Source organism: Blennius ocellaris (genome assembly GCF_963422515.1).
Source record: "Blennius ocellaris genome assembly, chromosome: 13".
NCBI classification, from domain to species: domain Eukaryota; kingdom Metazoa; phylum Chordata; class Actinopteri; order Blenniiformes; family Blenniidae; genus Blennius; species Blennius ocellaris.
Genome location: NC_137662.1, coordinates 19,837,912 through 19,859,869, shown reverse-complemented (window position 1 = coordinate 19,859,869; position 21,958 = coordinate 19,837,912). Strand labels below are relative to the sequence as shown.

Genomic DNA, 21,958 nt, shown 5'->3' with positions numbered 1-21,958 from the left:
GTCAAACTGCACTACTGCATAACATACACAATACAAGTCATTTACTGACTGTACAACATGCCATTATGATTCTCTTTTGATAATAATAAAAATGATGACTATATATGTACACAACTCTGTTACAAGTCATATTCGTCACTTGTGTCCAGACAAACAGCACTGACAGAAAATAAAATAAAAATCCAAAACAAGTATGATCATTTGTATCTAGCATCTAAAAAAAGAAAAACAAAACAAAAGAAAAACAAAAAAATAAATCAACTTTGATTCAAAGAAACACAGTCAAACACAACATCAGAATAAAGTACTCTTCCAACTACGGCTGAGATTTGTTGATAAATGCAATAAATTAAAACAGGAGAACAATGGAGAAGTTCAAATGTCGACCGAGGAGTCATTTCGGGGAGGTGCAGATGTGTATCGGAGATGCTACAGAGCATGCCTGTCGATTGTAAATCTCATAAACAACGGCTCTTCGTCGCACGGTTCTTCCATCCACTCGTCCGTCTTTTCGCTCGTTCACAATTTCAGGCTGTCTTCAGTACATCCCGCTAGACTGCAGGAAAACTCTGCCCTCTGAAATAAACAGAGACGCTCAGCTTAATAAAAAAAAAAGTAATTCAAACTATTTCATTCATAACAAATTCTAAATTTAGACGAGTGACTCCATTGTTAGAACAAGCATATGCAATGAATTCATTCAGATAAATATCAAGGGGGTGGGGGGTGGAATCCAGCCACAAGCAGAGATCAATAACAATAGAGGAAAGTGTCTTTCGCCCCCTGAACCCCGTTGTGGTGATAAAAACTTCCTGGCACAAAGGAAGCACATCCTGCCCTGCTGTCTGACAGACAATTCCCCTTTAAATGATTTATTACTGGGTGTTAATTATGCAAATGATGTCCAAACAAACTCGTCATGAGGACAATTAAGACAGCCATTAATTAGTGGCCAGTTCTCTTCTTGCTTCACTGACATTCAATTAAAAATTGCTTTTGAACAAGCACAGTGTCTGGTATGGCGGTCTTAGCGCGGCGCGGAGCAGAGGTGGGCTACAACCATGCACTCCTTTTGATGAGGCCGGGCGAAGGATCACGGCCATTTCTTTTTCTGTCTGTTTAAGATGTTGCATGAGGGACTTTCTCATTAATCTATTCCTGTGAAGACAATAATGTTGGCAACGTAAATATATTAAATGCCTGTCTCCATTAAAACGGCAGCCCCAGTGAACTGTCTCATGCCTCATTTCATTTCCTTCAATTTCTCGGGAGCGGGCTCCCCGTGAAAGCTCCGAAAACTCTTCCAGGAGACTGGTCAGTTAAGCATCGCATGCAGTGAGCAGGTGAAATTTAAAAAAAAAAATCTGTTGTCTTCGCTCAGTCGATAGGAGCTAAATAAATCCTCACCAGCAGGTAGGACACTTAGGAATTTCACACTGAAGTGAAAATTCTTTGTAAGAATGAGAATCAAATCACCCCTGCTGATTAGAGGTAAATTATATTGTTTCTTAACAATGTTTTACCTTCTTTTCACACAACGTGGAAATATACCTTTTCAATTCTTACGAGAAAAAGTCTCTTCAACGTGGACATATTCTAACAATTTCAAAGATGTTGCAGATGTGGCCACTCACGCACTCTGTACCTTGTACTGTTGTCTTGCTGTCCAGCCTGTTGTCATCATGATTGCTCCCGTTCACGTCCTGGGTCACAGGCTCTGTGTGAGGAGGGACCGCTGATGATTGATGGCCTGTTGTTTGGTCATTAATTAATAAAGACACTTAATTAGAGGCTAATGAACAGTCAAGGCGAAGCTGCACTGATGACTTGGTGACATTTAATATGAAAATGAGAATCGCAATGGATACAGCGAGTTTCGGTCGAAGCAGACAGGAAGAAAACAGGCTTTTCCGTACCCGTGTGTGTGTTGGCAGTGTGCAGCAGGCTGTGCTCGGCCTGATCGCGGAGTTTGACCTCCTCCTCCAAAGCCTCCTGTAGTCTCCTCTTACTCCTCTTCTCCTTCTTCAGGCGCTTCTGGATCAGAACTGAGCAGAAAAGACAACAAGATGTCAGCGGCTTGTTTTTTTTTGTTTTTTGTTTTTTGTTTTAGTTTTTTACACCACCTCATTTGAAACTGCTGTTGAGGGTATTGCAGTTCATTTTTATTTCTGATTGTCTCTCGATTGTCTCTGCTCCTTGGATAAGTTACATGAAGACATTTGAGCCACTTTGAAGCAAGCATTCTGAACAAGCAGTTTTTGTTTTTTTTTCCTGCTGTGGTTTCTCAGGGAATGAGAGGCCATTCAGCGAGTAGCTTTACAATGACAACACGACACACTGTCCCTGAAATCAAACTGCGGGTTTTACTAAAGTAGATCTGAAATGGGGCAAAGGTAAAGGACACATTGTCTCTCGCTGCACACACTTCCATTCGGGTAACCAGGACATCTGGTCTGTCTTCACAAGAGGGGGGGAAGATACCACTGTGCCTGATATCTTTTTGAGAACAGGACCTTCAAGAGTGCTGAGTGACACAAACTTTTTTTCGGGATACACATCATCAATCTTCATAAAACTCATCAATGCAGGCTTATTTGGATGCAACTCTCTTCTCGTCACTAAGTATTACTCCAAGTGCCTCACACAGGGCCACATGTTTTTGTCGTGGTTAGCACTCATGCTTCAGTGTGTGAAGACCCTGTTTTTTGGGGGGGTTGTTTTTTTTTTTTTCCCTGGGTGTTTTGGCCCCATCCCACAATTTAAATACATAATGAATGTGTGTGTGTGTGTCCATAGATTATTGATCTTCTACAAACTGTCCATTGCTTCATCACAGGGAAAAGCAAACAGAAGTAAATTTACAACAAGGCAAAAGACTGTGAAAATTCATCCCAAAAATATTTTATATAAAACAATTATCACTCTCCAGCACAAGTTTTTTTTTCTTTTTCTCCCCCCACCTGGTTTGACCCCCATCAAACACGCTGTCCTTGATTGGAATTTGCTCTGACGGCACTGTCTATGACAGCTTCTGTGAACTTGCCAAACTCGATTTAGTTTGTAGGATACTGCCAAACTCGGTCTAATTCACCTCTGCAGCTGCTTTGAGGGGTAATACACAGTAGGTGTCCTCACTTCCTTATCTGATTTTCAAGTTAATGGACGTCCTGTCAGTTGAGAAGTGGATTAGACAAGCCTTGTTTAGCTGCACAGCAGAATTGTCAGTTCTTAGATGTTAGAATCCACGCCATGCCAGTGTTAATAAATTCACACGGGGAATTGTAACACTCCAATCAACACTTGCCAACTGGAATAACTTCCAGGGGAACAAGGAAAAAAAAAAGAAAAGAAGAAGCTCAAGTTAACACACAGACAGTTGTGTTTAATGAGTAAATCTGAGCGTTTGCTCTGCTAAACACAGAGCGAGATGCGATGTACCGGGGTACCTCTGTTTTTCTGCTCCATGCTCAGCTGTCTCTCCAAGGTCTCTCTGAGCTCCCTCTCTCGGACCAGCTCCAGCTTCAGCTCCGTCCTCTCCAGCTGGTCCTGTTTCTCCTGTGCACGGGCGTTTTCTATGGCAACCCTCAGCAGACCCTGCTTGGAGACACACAGACGCACATCGACAGGTTACACACTGAAGAGAAAGCCTGGAGAGAGGTCAAACTTCATACAAAAAAATTTTAAAACCCTAAAGAGAGAGACTTTTCCTTTTTTTTTTTATTACACTTTAACAAAGGCATGGTGTTTTTTAACGTTTGAGATCAAAGTAATTTATGAGCAGCAGTTAATATAATAAAGAGGATTTAAGCCACCCAACGGTGAAAGAAAAAAGTGACAACCGTGTCTTCTTCAGGCTGTATTTTTGTCTCATATTTTATTTTGTTAATAAATCAGATATTTTAACATCAAGAAAGACTTTTTTTTTTTTTAATGGACTGGCTAAAAGTGAACCCGTCAGGGTCACATGGGGTGAAAACACATGTTTATTGCCCTGTGAAAACCACACCAGAGAGAGCGCTCATTGTGACTGTGCCACAACAAAGACGTGTAAAGTCTGAGAAGCAGGTCAGCACACGCCCATGCTAATCACAGCGCATCCTAAATGTCTGCCTCCTCTGCTATTTGCCATTTCAGGAAATCCCAAAGAGTGGCTCATCTGCCTCCCTATTCATCATAGAGTATAATAATAATAAAGCCCCGGCAGAGCCTCACCTGGATGTTTGTGAGCAGGGTCTCTATGGAGGACAAGCCTTCCGGGAAGATGAAGGGAGCGTGGTGGAGACCTGCTGGGAGCTTCTGTCCTGCAGGGTAAGATACCCTCTCGCAGCCTTCCCTGCCTGACGGGGGTTTGGGGTAGACTTGTCTATCACAGCTCTCCCTGGCTGTCTGAGTAGCCAAGGAGTTGTTATCTGGAGGGCAGAAAGACAGTTTGATGTCTCGTTAGTAGGTCTGACACACTCCCGACTGAATTGGTTTCTCGCTCTCGCTCTCACGTGAAGGCACCTCTTTGCTTCTTTAAGTGACGTTCAGACATTGTTAATAAAATTACAAATAAACGTGAGCTCATCACTGGCCCAAAAAGGTAAATTCGCAATGAAAAAAAAAAAAGGTCATAAATGATTCACAGACATACACTGAATGAAGGAAACCTCAATGCCAATGATTACAAGGAGAATAAAAAATACAGTCTACCCACAACCTAATTGAAAGGGTATACTTTAATGGGGATAATACAGCAGCAAAATGACTTCCATGCATGCATATGGAGTTGTGTGTATCGCTTGGTTTGTGTATACACGTTGAAATCTGTATGTAATAGGACTTCTGCATGTATTTCTTCCATATTGAAATATGTGTGTCCACACAGGATTGCGTCAAAAATTTCTAATATGATCAATGTGTGTGTGTGTGTGTGTGTGTGTGTGTGTGTGTACGTTCAAGAACCTGTAAACATCTCACTCATCACCTCATCTCTGGCAAGTTAAGTCTGTTTACTCACCAGAGGTTTGCTTGTAACTGTGGGTTTTTGTTTGCCCTTGATGTAGACTTGCAGGCCCTCTTTTACACATTTTGGCCAGCACTGTGTCTACACGGATATATAGATATACCACATTCAGTAGCATTGGTGCTTATGGTTTTCAAACACAATATTTCAAGACAATGGGACTGAAAAAAGGGATGCTGCCAGTTTCGACTGAGGGTAAATAAAAACCTGGTGTTTGCAGACAGATCTCTGTCACAGAGGAGAAGGGCACCACCTTTCAAGACTCTTAAAAATGCAGCTGACTGAGAGGACATTTACAGGTATCCACATACTAAACATATCACACACGCAGAGATTTTATTACACTCAGATGTAACTTCAAAGGTGACCCCTGACTATTCAATTCTAGTAAATGTGTTTTTTTAATGCTAAGAATTTCACATTTATTGTATTCATTGTCTTATTTTAGGTCTGATTTAGTTCATAAAGTTTCTGCTTATTATAGTCTCGCTATAGATTTTTATATGTTGTCAGCTGAGAGAGTGCCAGGGTGTAAAATATTTTTCTTGCTTCATGCTGCACTGTACTGGAATGTACCGACAATAAATTTAAAGTTAATGTGGATTTCTGTAGACATTGTAGCTGTAAAGAATGACTTTCAAACGTTTGATGGTTATTGTTTGAGTGCTAGTTAATGACAGCAAGTCTTGCAAAAAATATGGATTAAACCTACAATAAATCCAAACTGCAGTTTAACAAAACGAATAAAGTTACACAGAACAAAATTTCAGCTTTATAATATTTCTTTCCAAAGGAAAAACTGTAATAGAAAGATAGTTCTAACCTTTGTATTTCCAAAAACAAGCAAATAAATTGTAACAAAGTATCAAAAATATTCTTGAATTATTAGTTTCTTCTAAAATGTTAAAAGTTGGGTTTGAAAAATGTATATATGTTTAACTCACATTCAACTGAATTCAAAATAAATCATTGATTTACACTCACAAATTACAGTTTTCAAGAGTTGATTCACGGCCGACTTGTTTAGTCTTGGAATGTTTATATGCACTATTTCACAAAAAGTCAGAGTAAGACTTAATTTCCACACATAAACACACTTATATCTGATCAGAACGGGACTGAGCATACACGACAGGGTAAATATTGACCTTGGGGATGTTGCGAGACAAAAACATCCGTAACTTTTAATAGCTTTCTCTGGAGCTTTCAACCATGTCTTTAGGCTGGATTAGTTGTTATCCTGTGACCTGAGAAACCAGGTAATTATTTACCGTTAAAAATCCTTCATCTTGCGATATGGTTGAAAGCTCGGGGAGAAGTTTGTGTTGTGAACCTTGACAGTTGATACTTTAAAACGCTGACAAAGTGTTGTCAGCAACACCGTTATGTGATGCCGAATGCTTTTGTTGACCTTTGTTGCTACCCGGAACGGACAATTTGTGATTACTTCAGCATACTTATAGAAAAAAGGTACAATTGAGTTATTTGTGCTTCACTTAAATATCTTTGGAAAGAGTTTTATACATTTTGGCTTTTAAACATAACAGTTGGTTGCTTTTATTTCCTCAATTTTTAAGACTCATTATGCTTTAATTCTAGCTAGCTTTCAGAAGGTATCATACTTCTTCTTTTTCAGCTTTTTGTTTCTATCCAAAAAATGGGACAATACCATCACATTGATGATGAGTCCTCTAACCAATGCTGCACCACAGGTGCTACTGAAATTAAAATAAACTGAATAAACAGAAAAAGAAGCAACAAAGCGTCTCTCGAAGTGATACTCTCCTACTTTGAGTTCTTTCAGAGACTTGGCTTTTGTTAATGCTTCAGTATCTTTATTTTTCCAGTCCTGGTACACATACACGTGCCTGTGATCACTTTACTCTGTGACCACATGTTATTCACAATCTTAAATTATTTATACATACACCTGGAATTCAGCATTTAGCAAAGGGTTGGTACAGGCTGCTCCTGATTGATTTTTGTAACTATGACTGTACTGAGCGACAACCTGAAAAGTTTTAGGAATGGACAAAATTGCATGAGCCAATTTTTCTTGATCTTCCACGTTTTCATTTTGTGAGCTGTGTGTCTTTTTTTTCACTTTTTGAGATATGTTTTAATAATATTTTGAAATTAGTTATTCTCATGACTTTTCATTATTCTGCATTTGTTCCTGTTTTCAGTCAAAAAGCACTTTAAATTGGCTTGTTGCTGTGAACTGTTATACAAATAAAGTTACCCTGCTTTGCATTGCCTGTTGTTTTTCTTTTTTGTTGTCTCTAAGACACATTTTTAAAAATGCAAAACTGTTGAGGTAATCTCTTATTTATTATCTCCTTCCTGTGTGTGTGATCAGTCTCCTCTATCGCTTCAGCAACTGTTTACCTGATTACCATAACATTGTTTTTTAAAGCGTTCAGGTGTTGTTTGTTTAAAATCGACACTGATATTGCACCAATGCAAGATCAAACTACAATGCAAATGTTTAGCTTACTATTACATTTGTTTAATTTCTTGTATACGCATCAAGCTCAACAGCAAATAAGGTTTTACACTAATTACTGTGTGCAAGTGCATGCAGGCACATAGAAGAGTCCAGGTTTGGGGGCTTTAAAAATGTGGTTACCCTTTATTAGATGGCAGTCTGCCTATTGATAATGCATCACAGCTTGACATCTCCCATAAAAGCAGCTAAGAACCTGCATTATGGATGACCATCTGTTTGTAAACCTGAGAACTGCGTGTTCCCGATTCGCGACAGTGAGGGAGATGAAGATTAGCCATTTTCTGCATTTTTTCCCCCCCCTCTCTCCTGCACGCATCAGGCAGTTGCTCACTTTATGCGTTTACTGTCATCCGAGCCACTGAGGACGAAGACGTCCTCGGAGTCCGGCGGTTTATTGGAGCAGAGACGAGTGTGAACGTGCGATGTGATATCTGGCACTTCTCTCCGTCTGTGACAAATGACAGTGTTTTCTCCACTTAGCTGACCACAGCATCTTCTGCTCCAAATCCACCCACCTTCCCTACTCTGCCTCGGCCTCACGTCTTGGCAACTGTCACATTCAAGGTGTTTCACAGATGAGAAGCAATACCCCCCCTTCTCCTCCTCCCCTTTCTCCCTCTTTCTTGCTAAAAGCATTGCTCTGTAGAGAAAGGTAATTAGCAGGTGCTGGCGAGCTCAGCGGAGGGCATCCAACTACACTCCTGTGGCTCACATACAGACACACACACACACACACACACACACATTTGTAGCCGCTGAAGTGCGCAGTCAGCAGCGTGGGCTCCCCAGGCTCCTTGGATGTGACTGATCCTTTATTGAGTTACTGTTTTACGCCTACTTTACCTCGCACTCACACACACACACACACACACACACACACACACACACACACACACACACACACACACACACACACACACACACACACACACACACACACACACACACACACACACACACACACACACACACAGCTGCCAGCTTGTTTGATCATTTACCCATCTCCCTAACCAAGGTCACTGTCTGTTTTTCTCTTTTCTCCCAACTTCATCTCTCTTTTTTTTTTCCCCTCCTCTCTTATTCCTCTCCCACCTGTCCCCAGGGCTAATGAACTTCACCACGTGAAGACTGCCAGTCAGCGGAAGGGAACGGAAAGGGGAGGGGAGAAAGAGAGATACAGAGACAGAATAAAATTCTGCTGATGTTTAGTTAATGGGAGTGAGGTGTCAGGGATGGCCTCTGATCTTTGCTGCATGGATACGTTGTTCAAAGACCACTGAAACAGCACACACAGCCAAAAACGGACTCCTACTCCTACACACACACACACACACACACTGAGATTATCATATATTGGATTGACAGAATGACAGCATGGAAGCGCTCTTTGAAACTCCTGTTCAATCCACCATAAACCTCTCCTGTGATGTTCGAGGTCAAACACAAAAGCTTGCAATCCAGCAAATGTACATGCGTTTCATTTGCATGCAGGAAAATCAATTGAAAATCAATTGCATAAATGCAATGTGTGATGCATGGCATTCACGTCGTCTGTGCCATCACTGCTTTGTCAATATGTTCACAGATACCTGACAGCATCTGAAACCTTACCTGGGAGGCCTTTGTGATTTTTAGATTCGATTACTGAATAATGCGATTCAGTATTAGAATACATTTACACATGCGCGTGCACAGACAAAGACATACAAACACACATACAAACAATCTTTGCCCCTCTCTCCCTCTCTCTCTCTCTCTCTCTCTCACTCGCTCTCTCTCTCGCTGTAGATTTCTGCTGACTGTTTGTCCTTGAGCAGTCCTCATTAAGCTAATGCAAACCTCCCTGACAGAGAGAACCAAACAACTGACGTTGCAGCGCCGTGGCAACGCGGGCCCTAACGACAGGGAGGCAGTCGTTATGCAGATGAGGTCCAGCTGAGAGCGCGGGAGGCCGCCTGGCTCGTTAGGCCGCGGCCCGGCAAATGGCTCGCTAATGTAACACCGCTTCCTGGTCTAATGGAGTCCTGTTTTGCAGAATTATTTGTCTTTGCTCTCCACGGGAAGCCGGCAGGCCACTGACAGCGAGGAGAAGAAGAGGAGGGGGGAGGTGGAGTGAAAGGCCACGGCCGCGAATCAGTATCGACCTGTTACTGATATTTCTTAAGAGTTAAACTCTTAAAAACAATTTTTCTTTGGGAAATGAAAAAATGTCTTATAAGGTTGCCCACAGTTCCCACAGGTTTTGAAAAGTTAAGAGTTGTGACTTAGATGGATGGCTTGGACGGAGACTGAATGCATTTTGTTCTGTATTGACAGACTTTGTTCAAAGGCGGTTGAGCTGGCTGAGGAAGCATTACTCATTAATAATGATTAAATGATTGATGACTGGAATAGGAAATTCTAAGAAAACTGACCTTTGAAGTGAGGCTGACACTGCAATTTAAAATATCCGAGCAACATTATGCACTTAAGAAGACAGCTTACTAAAGATTGGATGAATTTAATAACCTCCAGCTGCATTAAGGTGGCATATAGTTGTGTTTGTGTTCACTTGTCTACACCATAACTTATTGTTTTATCTATGTACAGTATGAGACCGCCTCATGTCATGCCCACCCCTGGTAGGAGCTACAGACTGCAGTTTCAATACAGCTTTGTTAAAAATTCAAAAGACATCTTCTCAAAAAACCTGTGTGTTTTGTCTGTACTTTCATCTCAAAAATAAAAACAAGGTCGAATAGAGGCGGTGGCAGAAACACTGGTCTGTAAAGGACTCCACTAGAATCAAGCACAACCACATTCAACCCAAAAATGTTCATTAACTTGTAAAAAACAATGGCTGCCTGCAATACTAACTAGACTCAGGCCATTTTAGACTGGTTTTTACCAGAGATGCTACGATCTAATGGATCAAGAATAATGCAACACATCACAACAGTGATCCCACAAGATACACTTTCACTTAACTTTGTTGAAGGCCCCAGGTTTTCGGGAAGATAATAGGACAGGTTGAACCTGAATGTGCTAACGTGCAAACTTTTTGACAATTGGCCTTATTTACATTAATCAAAGTCTTCATTAAAATATACACAGGAACAACTGTGAGGCCCAAAATCCTCAATAGACTTTTGTTGGCGTTAATTCTGCTAACCAACCAGTCTGGGAGGGTCTGGACTCAGAAGCTCATGTAATAATGGCTGAGTATGTAGGAAAAATGTGAGTTTACCATGAATGAAAAACAATTCATATCAAAGGATCAACAGGGAAGAAAATATTAATTTGAGGTATTAGCTTGAAGTGAAAGGTGACTGAACAATAGGAAGCACTGAGAAATAATGTGGAGAGAACAAAGTGACTATATTTAAGAAATTACTTAGAAGTTATATGACAAGATCATAGTAAACAAATAATACCGAAGATTGAGTTGAGAAATTATTTAGCTAAAAACGTTACCTGTTTTAACTCAAATGAGTATAATGCATGTGATGAGGACAAATTCAAGGATATGAAATAGGCTCATAGAAAACGATGAGTTTAACAGGTAGGACGGAACGTTTGGATTTGAGATTCACAAAAGAGATCAAAAAACAGTAAAAAAAAGTGCATGTGAAATGGTGGCGGTAGTTTTAAAGAACTTATTATGTCCCAAGGCGTCATGTGCGAAAACTGCAGGATCCCCCTGTGTATGTATGGGTTTTCTCTATAACCATAGTTGGTAAATTGGTGATTCTTAAATGATGATGAATGGGTCCAGTGCTCACAAAAGATGGATGCATGATCTCACCTCTGTCATTGTGGCTCCGCTTGTTCTCTTTGTTGTACTCCACTGAAGTCAAGTCTCCCTCTCTGGCTCCCGCAACCAAACCTGGAGAATGTCCCAAAACACTAGCTGACAGGACATCATGGAGCGAGTCTGGACACAAAAATATAAGCAGGTTCACCAAAAGTATTGTTCTGGAAGGAAAAGCACCGAGTATGTATGTAAGAATTTGTGTGACAAATTGTCATGTATGGGGAATATATACAGATTTTATTATCATGGTACAATACGACAGAAATAAAAGTAAACAGTAAACATAAGATAGAAAAAAAAACTATGCACTCACAGAATGTGGGTAGGTACATACGTGTGGTTTCCGCAGTGCGTTCTGTGTGAGACGGTGAGCTTGACACACTGCTGCTGTGATTGGACGACATCTGAGCTTCCTCAAGTGAAGGAGTGGGAGACGGGCTGTCAAACACTCGTTCCTAACGAACACAAAAACACTAATATAGCGACGAATCAACTCTCACGAGTGTTGTAGAAATGAGACCTACAAGCTAATTAAAGTTTTGTTTTTTTAATATGTCCAAGAAATTTCTGATTGGACTTTTGTCTGAAATTAAATGCGCAGTAAACATACACTACATTTTTGTTCTATTGTTGTGATCTACAAGACAAAATGTGCCCATAAATGCTCGACTCAAGTCCTTAAAAGTGGGTGACAAAAGTGTTTCTTTGTAATGGAACATTGCACTGTTACATTTGTTTTTAGAATGTCATCTCAAATTTTATTTTCTAAGTTTGAAATATATACATCTATTGCATTTTGATGTCTTGGTACCAGGTAAATATTCTAGAAGTGAGCTTAAGTAAAGGTTTGCTTGGAGGTTTACCAGTGGGGACAGTGAAGTCATGCAGCCAAAAATTCCACTTTTTTTTATTTCTACAACAATAAACTACAAACATAATCGTGAATCCCAACGGCTAGGAATGTGAACAAAACATTTACTAACAAGTAACTCTTGTTGGATATGGAGGGTTTTATTTTTTTACGACAAACCCACAAACCAACAGAAATTCTTCTTTTGACCATCGTTAACTTTCAGGTTTTCCCATAATAATAATAAAACATTAAATTAAAGAACACACATGATGCTTGCTGCTAGTTTAGACTAGTGATTTAATATTGTCATGACTGGATATGCTGTTGCAATCATTTTCACATGGAGCTTAGGGCAAAAGGACACAAAATAGTAAGGAGACTTAGAACGCTTGGTTGAGTGGTGCAGTGTCTTACAACTCATTTCTGTGCAAAAAATAATAAAATAAACACTCACATAACAGTTTCTAAACTAAATGCAAGCACATATGGAGAAGCTGTGCCTTGGCTTTACAGGACACAATATCCTCTTTACTGTAAAAAAGAATATATATATACATATATTGTTGGAGACATGGAGCAGCTTGTAAACACGCTATGGCATTCTTTGATGTTTACAGGAAAAGTTGGCTCTCATTTCAATAAGCCTCGTAAACCATATTTGGGATCCAGTCCAATGTCTTAAAAACAATGGTCTGCGTCGTTAAAATTATGACCGGAGACATACAACTTCCTGCTACTGATGAGGACATGATGAGATATAACACTCTAAGGTCTACATTGCGACATTTTTTTTAATGCGTAATCCTTTCAAAGCTCCTTTAATTAATCCTAAAGGTGAAGCCACAGGAGTGTTTTTAAGCAAAGTGACCAACTTGGCTAAGAGGGTTGCGGTTTCTGCCTGTATTTGCAGGTTATCTTAAAAATATACAAATAGATGGGAGACTGAAGTGAAGCCCAGGGATAACCGATTGCACTCTGGTACCAATCCAGATTTTTGATATCTACTACTAGACTCTTAATGATTTTTAATCATAGTTATATTTGTGGGTGTAAAGGATATAAAAATTAAATTGTCTTGAAATGTGAGTATTTAGATGTTAAAAGCAAGTTAAATGTGCCCAAATTGATCAAATGTGATTTTCTTTCTTTACACTGTTAATTTTGCAACACTGCTTCTATGTAATTTATTCAGCCCATGGTCTCATACGATAACTGGCTGATGGTGAGCGCCACCGGGCCGGTGGGCCACTGAGTTCACCTTAATGACGGAGGTGGGCGCCCTGGCAGGGGGGTTGGCGTGGAGCTGCGCCACATTGGCCATGCTGGCCAGCGTGCTCAGTCGGTTCATCTGGCCCATAGCCATCGAAACGGAGGCCGGAGCCAGGCTGGCAGGGATCAGAGGATGTGACATCATCATGAAGGGCAACTGATCCAGAACTGGGGCAGAGAAGGGTGGGAGAAGAAAGAGCACAGAAGAGAAGGTAAATAAGTCTTACACCTTCTGCATTTGGTTTAATAACAACCTGGTGCAAAACAGGGAGCGTGTCATATTCATACATTCAAAGATATAATCCACTGTGAACAGGATCCTCGAGTAGAAGTGACACAAATTCAGCCATTCCATTAGGTAGGTGACGACCATGTAAGGTGCTCAGTAAGGTGTTTCGACATGTGGACAGGTTGAGATGGGGAAATTGAACCTGCAACACTACAATTGAGAGACAGCCCAGGCTACCACATGAACAACTGCCGCCCAATCTAACGTTCGGATTTTTATCACAGGGTCTTCGGACAGCTTTTAAAAAGATCAAACAAGTGTCAGAGTGTTCCCATATGTGACCTCCAGAGGAAGTGCGCAATAGAAAATCCTTTGTTACTCAAACGAAGGTGGAGTAAAGCTACCAATGAAGCAGGTCTCACTCGCTCATTTATCATGTTTGCTGCAGATTTATTAATCCATCCCAACTTATATTGTTTACTGAAGTGAAAGCTCACAGTGCCTCTGATGACAGGACTGGATCCTGGACACCAATATCAATCTCTGTGTTGTAAGAATTACGTGGATGACTGCTCTGCTTCTTCAAAAACAACTTGCGCGCGGAGCGGAGTGAGGAAGAAGACGTGGGGGAGAAAAAACAGGGAAGGGAGGGGAGTGGAAGAGGAGACGCGACTGCGCTGTAATGAGCAGGACAAGTGTTTCTCAAAGACATAAAGATCGCGATGGCCTCGTGAGTGTCGTCTGGCAAAAACACAAATCCAACCTCACCGGATTTAAGAGGGGGATATAGAACTTTTGCCGCGATGCCCCAGAGCTCTTTATTACAATCCTGCACAATTTGAGCAGCTGAAAGTGAACTCTTATTATCTTGGCCAATCTGTTGTTCACACTCTTCTCTTTAAGACAAGCATCCACTATCTTTAAAGAAAATCCTTCCTCTCAACAGCACCCCAGTGGGTTGCTGCAGTCTTTCTATTCATGAAACAAACAATCCTGTTGTGGGGGGGTGTGTGTGTGGGGGGGTGACATAAATATTTATCATTTAATAAAAGGGAAAAACAAAAACAAAAGAAACACAGGGAGGAAGTGGAACAAAAGAAGCTGATGGCAGTCCTGGTGCTGGGCCAGCAATGCACGCTGGGTAATTATAAACACAAAGGAAAAAATCTTGGACTCTATTCTGCACAATTGTCACAAATAATAGAACGAGTGCATGGAAACAACAAAAAAGGCTAACCAAAGAAGAGAAGATGAAATAGAACAAATAAAAGAAAGAAAGGAAAGAAGGAAATAAGGAAGGAAGGAACGAAAGAAAGGAAAGGAGGAAGGAAAGAAAGAAAGAGCGAAAGAAAGAAAGAGAGAAAGAAAGAGAGAAAGAAAGAAAGAAAGAAAGAAAGAAAGAAAGAAAGAAAGAAAGAAAGAAAGAAAGAAAGAAAGAAAGAAAGAAAGAAAGAAAGAAAGAAAGAAAGAAAGAAGAAAGAAAGAAAGAAAGGAAAAGGCAAACGAAGAAAGAAAGGGTGAGGCATTGACTTTATGAGTGGGGCTCGCTGGACATATGTGCAGTGCTTTGTGCATTTGGCAGATTAGTCTCTCACTTGCCCAGAGCAGAAACCAATCCAAACAAAAGATCTGTCTGAATGGAGCTGAATAACCAGATGCTCCGAAAATCAACTAGCAGCCAACTCCAAATATTAAGCCTTGGTTAGGAACCAGCGCTCCACTTTTGTCACCCCGCTCCCCTCCACTGCCTCCTCCGAAACCCCCCCATCCCTCACCCTTCTGTAATTTCATTTTCACTCATTCTCTTTCTCTCTCTTCTTAAGTCTGCACCCCCCCCCCACACACACACACCCCCACGTTCTCTGCCCTCCCATCACTTTCTCTTATGTTTCATTAAAAAACATCAAAAGTCAAAGTGCCTCTCTTATGTTTATCCAAACAAACCATTACTGTAAACAAACAGTTACTGTAAATTTCCAGAAGATCTTGTTAAATGCAGAAATGGCTGCTCCTGCTCTTCCCCGGCCCATAAGGTGTCACACTCAGCATTTGTGAGTGTGTGCGTGTGTGTAATCTGAGATCTCCTTTGTAGTGGTTAAAGCTCTGGTAGGGGCCTATCCTTCCCATAAGGCAGTGGGTGGCGGTATGGAAAAAACACATTGTGCGTATGTGTGTCTGTATCTCTGCTGTGCGTTTGTGTGTGTGTGTGTGTGTGTGTTTCCACTTGACTCTATCATTAACAGTGATTAAGCTTTACAGGTTTATAATAGCTGGTGGTAACCATGCCACCTAACTGTGCGCAGATGCTGGCAGTCGCAACTGAGTGTATACAATGGTAAACAATGGTGAATACTGGGAGTGTTTACAGACACGGCACAAAGAAATATTTACAACTCGTGCTGCCAAAAAAGAGCAGTAGCAGGCTTGAAAAACATGGCGAGTCTGCTCGGGTCTCCTTGTATTTTATTTATTTATTTTTTTTTAAACACAAGGACAGTTTTTCATTTCTGTCCTGAAGCCTCGCGCTGTGCTCCACATGTTAAGTGTGCGCGTGTCCCAGGTTGATAGCGTATTCCACACAGACCTCCATAAGCCCTGTCATCTGTCTAAACACACTGATGTCGCTTTAACCTGTCGATAACAGTGGGGGCGGTGTGTCCGACCCGCTCTGTGTGTGCGCCCCTGGTGTTTGCGTGCGTGCACGTTTGCGTGCGTGTGCCCGTCCCGCCATCGATTGTCCACCGTTTGTCGTTTGCATTCAGGATAGTGAATTAGAGAGAAGACTATTGATTTGGCTTCAGCCTCTCATCTTATTCATCTCTCTATCATCCTGGTGTGCTTACTCTCCATCCACTGACGCGCCAATTCTGCTGGCTGCTCTCCCTCACACCCAGGGTCGGCGGTTTTATTAACATTTGAGTAAAAAGTGTACTCGCGAAGGGGAAAAAAAAGGGTCCCATAAAAATGCACTTATTAGTCTACCACCTCACAGAGATAATTATATGCTTTTTTTTTTCTTTTTTTTTTGGTGCATTTGTGCTGGTGTATGGACTTTGCTTTTTTCTCATTTTAACATATTTGTTCGAGGACGTACAACTTAATTATGGATGCACATGCTCTTGGACACTTTTACCTGCACATGTAATTAGTGGCCAAAGGGATTTGACTCCATAATGAGGCGATTGTGTGTGCTTTTCAGGAGCGAAAAGCTTGAATTAACAGAATCGAGTTCACTCAACTCTTAAATGCAAAAAAACATTTCCTGTAAAGCCTGATTCAATTTCGCCCCATATGACAGATATCACAGCCTTGCAAGGCATGACTAATAAAGCCGGATCTGGTTTGCACTCACTTGGTATGATGACTAATGAGTGCTAATAAACTGCCAGCAAGGCCACAGGAGCAGATGACCAACTGTGTTTTCCCAAAATGCTTCTTGAGTGTGACAAATGTCAAGTAAATAATTGCTTATTTAGTCATTTATCGCAACCCGAGAAAATAAAAACCACTGAAAAAAAAAAAAATCACTGCTATTTATATCCAGATTTATTGAATTGCCTGACACACATATTTGTTTGTGGCATTCATTTGAAGTACTGCCTCATCTCTGCTGCAGTTTGTTTGTTTGTACTTTACCGTCCGTCAGAGGAAACGGTAGTGCCAACAGAGATGACGTCACATCCTGCTTTGAATCAGATTGGTTCAGCTGCGGTGCATAAACACAGCTGCTCAAGTTGTGTCCTCTTGGCATCCCAGATGTGTCATGCAACAATTAAGCGTTTTGCATGTGTGGTGACAAAAGAGGCAGGTTCGCACGACTCACCCAGGCCGGGGTTGTGGTCACCGTTTTCTCCGTTTGGCCCGCCATGTTGCTGGTTGCTGTGGTAACTGGCCATCGCCTCCAGCTTGATCTTTTTGGCCAGGGCCGAGAGATCTAAAAAGGCGACAGAGAGAGAGGGAGAGAGAAGAGAGAGAGAGAGAGGGGGAGAAACAGATATAGCAAGAGAAAGAAAAAGAGGAAAAGAAAGAAAAAGAATCAATAAGAGCCAGATCAATGGCCCCCGGTGGAGGATTAGAGCAGTGGGTAGGCAGGAGGTTGTCATGGGAAGACAGAGGCCAGCCATTCATTCTGACTGCACCGCTGCACTGGCCATTTAGTCTGCCAGGGAATCGGCAGTGATAGGAACAAGCCAAGACATTCATCTCTCCCACACAGGGATATCACATCCCACAACACAGCACGCAGGATGACACTCAGCCTTAGCAGCAGCTCCACCTTTTACCCAAAAAGAACTTCTTTATTTATCAGCGCAGACTAGAGACACAAGCTCAGCAGTGAGGATATCTTCTGCAATACTTTTGCCGGCGATTCGCAAAGTGTCCTACGTTACAGTTGCATCCTGAACCTCAGACGGCAGTTTGACCTGCGAAGCAACCTTTAAAACAGAAAATTAAATATCTCTCGCACTAATACAGACAAACATGGTGAATTATTAAAGTTGGAACAAACCGCACAACTGTGCAAACACCACTGAGGAAACACAAACAAACCATAAGTCTTAATTTCCTGATCTGAGATACATCTAAACATTTAAAACAATCACCACTGCCAAGTGTTTTTTTTCCCCCCTCTCTCAGACAATGAGCGTCTGAGGTGAATAGTTTGTCTGCCTCAGACGTTGACAACCACAACAAAATGTTCTTTTTTTTTCCCTTCACATCTTCTCTCCTCCTCTCTTGTGCCCTCTCTCCTTCTCTCCTCCCATCCCCTCTCCTTACTTTACCTTTTCAAATGTCAGCATCACAGCGGGACATAAGCCACTGTGTTGCGAGTGTGTGTGCGCGAGCGAACGAGGGCGAGAAAGAGAGACTAAGGAGGATCACATCAAAGATTTTCCCTGCCTTTTACGCTCAAATGTCCTCCCTCTCTCTGTCTCCTTCTCCCCTCTCATGTGGCCAGTTCTAATCAGTAGCGCTGACATTGCCGCCGTGCCCTCTCCTTTGGTGGAAAAAGACTCTTTTCCCACTGAGAAAGATGCTCTTGAGTGCTCACACAGACACAACACACACACACACACACACACACAGGAGCACCTTTGAACAGTGAGAGGAAGCGGAGGCTAATAGAAAATGGCTTCTTTTGAGGCGGGGAATGAAAAGATCAGGTTGCAGTGAAGAGCACAAAGCCAAGGGCAACTTTGAGAGTGGTGAGGTGCCAACAATTACTTTTCTCCCTTTCCCTAACCTACAACCCCCCCCCCCCCCCCCCCCCCCCACACACACACACACACACACACCTGTTTGTGACAAAAACAAGCAGCTTATAGCCTTAAGCAGGCAGTTGTCGACTGTTCTTAGAAAGTTAAAAAAAAACAACAAAAAAACACACACACATGAAAGTAAGATCTGTGACACACAGCATGTGGCACCACATTAAAATAAGGTATAGCAGCTAATTCATTCTTTTAAAGAAATAATCTTTTTTTTTTTCTGCTTTATATTCACAAGTTTCACAATCATAAACTCCACATTTCTTCACTTCATTTGTAACATGAATTTCAAAGAGGCTTCCGAGGTCGAAAGATTATGACTCTTACCCGGCTTAGTAGAGGACTTTGTGTACTTATAATTCAAGAAAAAGGACCACGCTTGCAAGTTATGGGTTGCTTTTCATGTGTCAGCAGTGTGTATGCTAATTTTATTAATCAACACACACCGGTCACCTCCCAGAAACCCACCTCCTCATACTATTGATGAAGAGAGTACAAATGTGTCGTTGCAGAAGAAAAATGGAGAAAACCGCCTCGTTCCTGTCCTGTATATCGAAATCTGCATAAGCCACCGGTTCATCAATTAAACTGATGGGTTAACTGAACTAGTTGCAGATCACCGCTCTGACTTTCTGACAACTGAAAAGATGCGATAAGTTGATAAGAGCTGCTTAATAACATGCCACTCTGTGAAACAGCCATTGACCGACAGCGACTTTTGATTCCGTGACAAACCATCTGTGGTATGAAATATGGTTGCAGATGGATGGATTATTGTATTTTTAAACTTCAGTGTACTTCTTTTTAATCTGTTATAAAGTGTAATGATGGTGTATAATAAGTCTTCTGAATTATGAATATCATAATGACTTATTGAGACACATTTACAATAAAGTATTTTCACATGACAGTAGGTATCAGTGGTGCACTAGTTATACACACTATATACAATATTGTATCCTAATTACTGACAAATTCTAAATCAAAAAACTCAAATCACCATTTAAACAGTACTTGTAGTGTGTTTGATTGTGCATATTTCATTTGCCTTGTCGGTTTATTTTCAAATTTCCACAGGTTTAACTTGTACCTTAACAAATTGCACATACATATCAGAAGCAGCATTTTTGTTTTTTTTGTTTACCAAACCAGGAAAATTACAACCTTTATTTGTTTTTGTTTCCATAATTACTCTTGATGTTTTTAAACTCCCACGGGGTGTGATCAAAGGCTCTGATGTGTCACTGACTGATTATTCATCACTGCACGGGTACGGCCAGATTAAAAACATCAAAAAAATATTCTTCCTAGCGAGATTGAGTGACTTTTAATCATTAATATATAATGCAGGATATGGTGTGCAGCAAATTGGAAATTTGTCAAAACTGAACGCTATAGCAAATCAAGTTAGACAATTCATACAAGACATTTCACTGAATATAAATTGTAAAATCACATTAAAAAAAAAGTTAAATCTACATTTTTTTTTTTTCAACACTTATGAATAAAATATCCTACATGCATCCTGTGTTTGATGATAGACTAATTAGTATGTTCAATCTGTTGGTGCACTTGCATGATCCTGTTTCCACACAACATTAGCAATGTACAGTGTATGCATGATGAGTCCTGGGTGGTCACCTGCAGGAGGCATGATCCCAGCGTGGATCAGACCACTGTGAGACAGCATGTGGTGAGTCCCGCCCTCTGTCACACTCTGCAGCCTCTTGGGCGGTCGTCCAGGCCTGGAACTGTAGGCAGAAAACACAAGCTAACGTTAGTCATTAAGCAGTTTAATACTTTACCCCCTCGGGGCAGTCACTTCTTCACGCTGAGACTGAGATGGGTGGCCTGGTTTAGAGAAAGTGTCCTTCAGTCTGTAAACCTCTGATCCTGCTAAAGCGTCAACAAGCAAAAACACTGAAACCTGACCGGTTCCAGGAAGGCTGCTGTACAGCAAATCTGACCTCCCTGTGGATACGAGCAAGCAGAAATGGAGTTTCCCTATGGCATCAATAAAGCACCTCATTACGGTTCAGCTTACTCATTCATTTGTTTGCTTATTAAATGTGTTTGCTCGCCCCCTTCCCTTTCAATCCTCCCCTCATTTGGCCATTCATTCCCCTTTTCCCGCCACGTCACAAGTTTCTTCAATAAAGGCAGTGACTGCGGGCAGATTTGCACTGATGTGTGTGTCTTTGCGCGCCAGTGTTCGTGCGTGCTTGTGTGTGTGGTTTGATTGAGCCGGGCATGCTCAATCAATCCTGGAGGAAGTATGTGAAAAGCTGTCAGACATCACTTTGGCTCTGACTAAACGGTGTGAATGTCCTGACAGGGGAAATGACACGGGCCACATCAGGCTTAATGACAACCAGCGTACCTCATCTCCTTTCATAGCAGCCTGACATAACATGAGTCTGTGGGCAAGTGTGTCTATGAGCAAGTGTGTGTGTGTGTGTGTGTGTGTGTGTGTGTGTGTGTGTGTGTGTGTGTGTGTGTGTGTGTGTGTGTGTGTGTGTGTGTGTGTGTGTGTGTGTGTGTGTGTGTGTGTGTGTGTGTGTGTGTGTGTGTGTGTGTGTGTGTGTGTGTGTGTGTGTGCGTGTGTGTGTGATATTAAAACACAGAGTGAAGGAAGGAAGCGATGGAGCCGGAGCAGAGAGAAGAATAAAGTTGAAGGAGGGGATGGAAGTGAAGACAAGGCAATGAGAGAAAAGGATGAAGGGAAAAGTATAGTGAAGGGAGAGTTTGAGAGAGTGAAAAAAGGTGGGAAAGAGTAAAAAAAAAAAAAAGAGCGAGAGCGAGAGAGATAGACTAGCAGCAGCAGCTTCCTAGCGTGGGGTGTCTTTGAGCAGATTTTAATTAGAATCTAATCCAGCCGTCATTAAGGCCCCATAAACGAAGCTGTCAGTCAGGAGATTAATGGCGCCTCATTTGCATATTGCATATAATTCATCAATTACCCAGCAGAAAGGACCAATCCCCTGTTGACACACCCACTGGCTGAGAAGGGGGAGATGAAGAGAGACAAAA

General features: G+C 41.5%; 1 protein-coding gene across 1 annotated transcript in view; it reads right to left on the bottom strand.

Moving 5' to 3' along the window:
• Window positions 1–283: 283 nt before the first annotated feature.
• The window catches only part of dachc (dachshund c), a gene marked incomplete at its 5' end in the record, with an annotated part of 28,905 nt that continues 7,230 nt past the window's right edge, over window positions 284–21,958 (bottom strand). Inside the window, 10 exons of the mRNA XM_080507979.1 lie at window positions 284–576; window positions 1,646–1,750; window positions 1,917–2,045; window positions 3,447–3,597; window positions 4,213–4,409; window positions 11,299–11,427; window positions 11,642–11,762; window positions 13,419–13,597; window positions 17,482–17,592; window positions 20,570–20,679. Of these exons, the coding sequence (XP_080364105.1) occupies window positions 539–576; window positions 1,646–1,750; window positions 1,917–2,045; window positions 3,447–3,597; window positions 4,213–4,409; window positions 11,299–11,427; window positions 11,642–11,762; window positions 13,419–13,597; window positions 17,482–17,592; window positions 20,570–20,679 (1,270 nt within the window). The 3' untranslated portion in view covers window positions 284–538. The remainder of the gene's footprint in view (window positions 577–1,645; window positions 1,751–1,916; window positions 2,046–3,446; window positions 3,598–4,212; window positions 4,410–11,298; window positions 11,428–11,641; window positions 11,763–13,418; window positions 13,598–17,481; window positions 17,593–20,569; window positions 20,680–21,958) is intronic.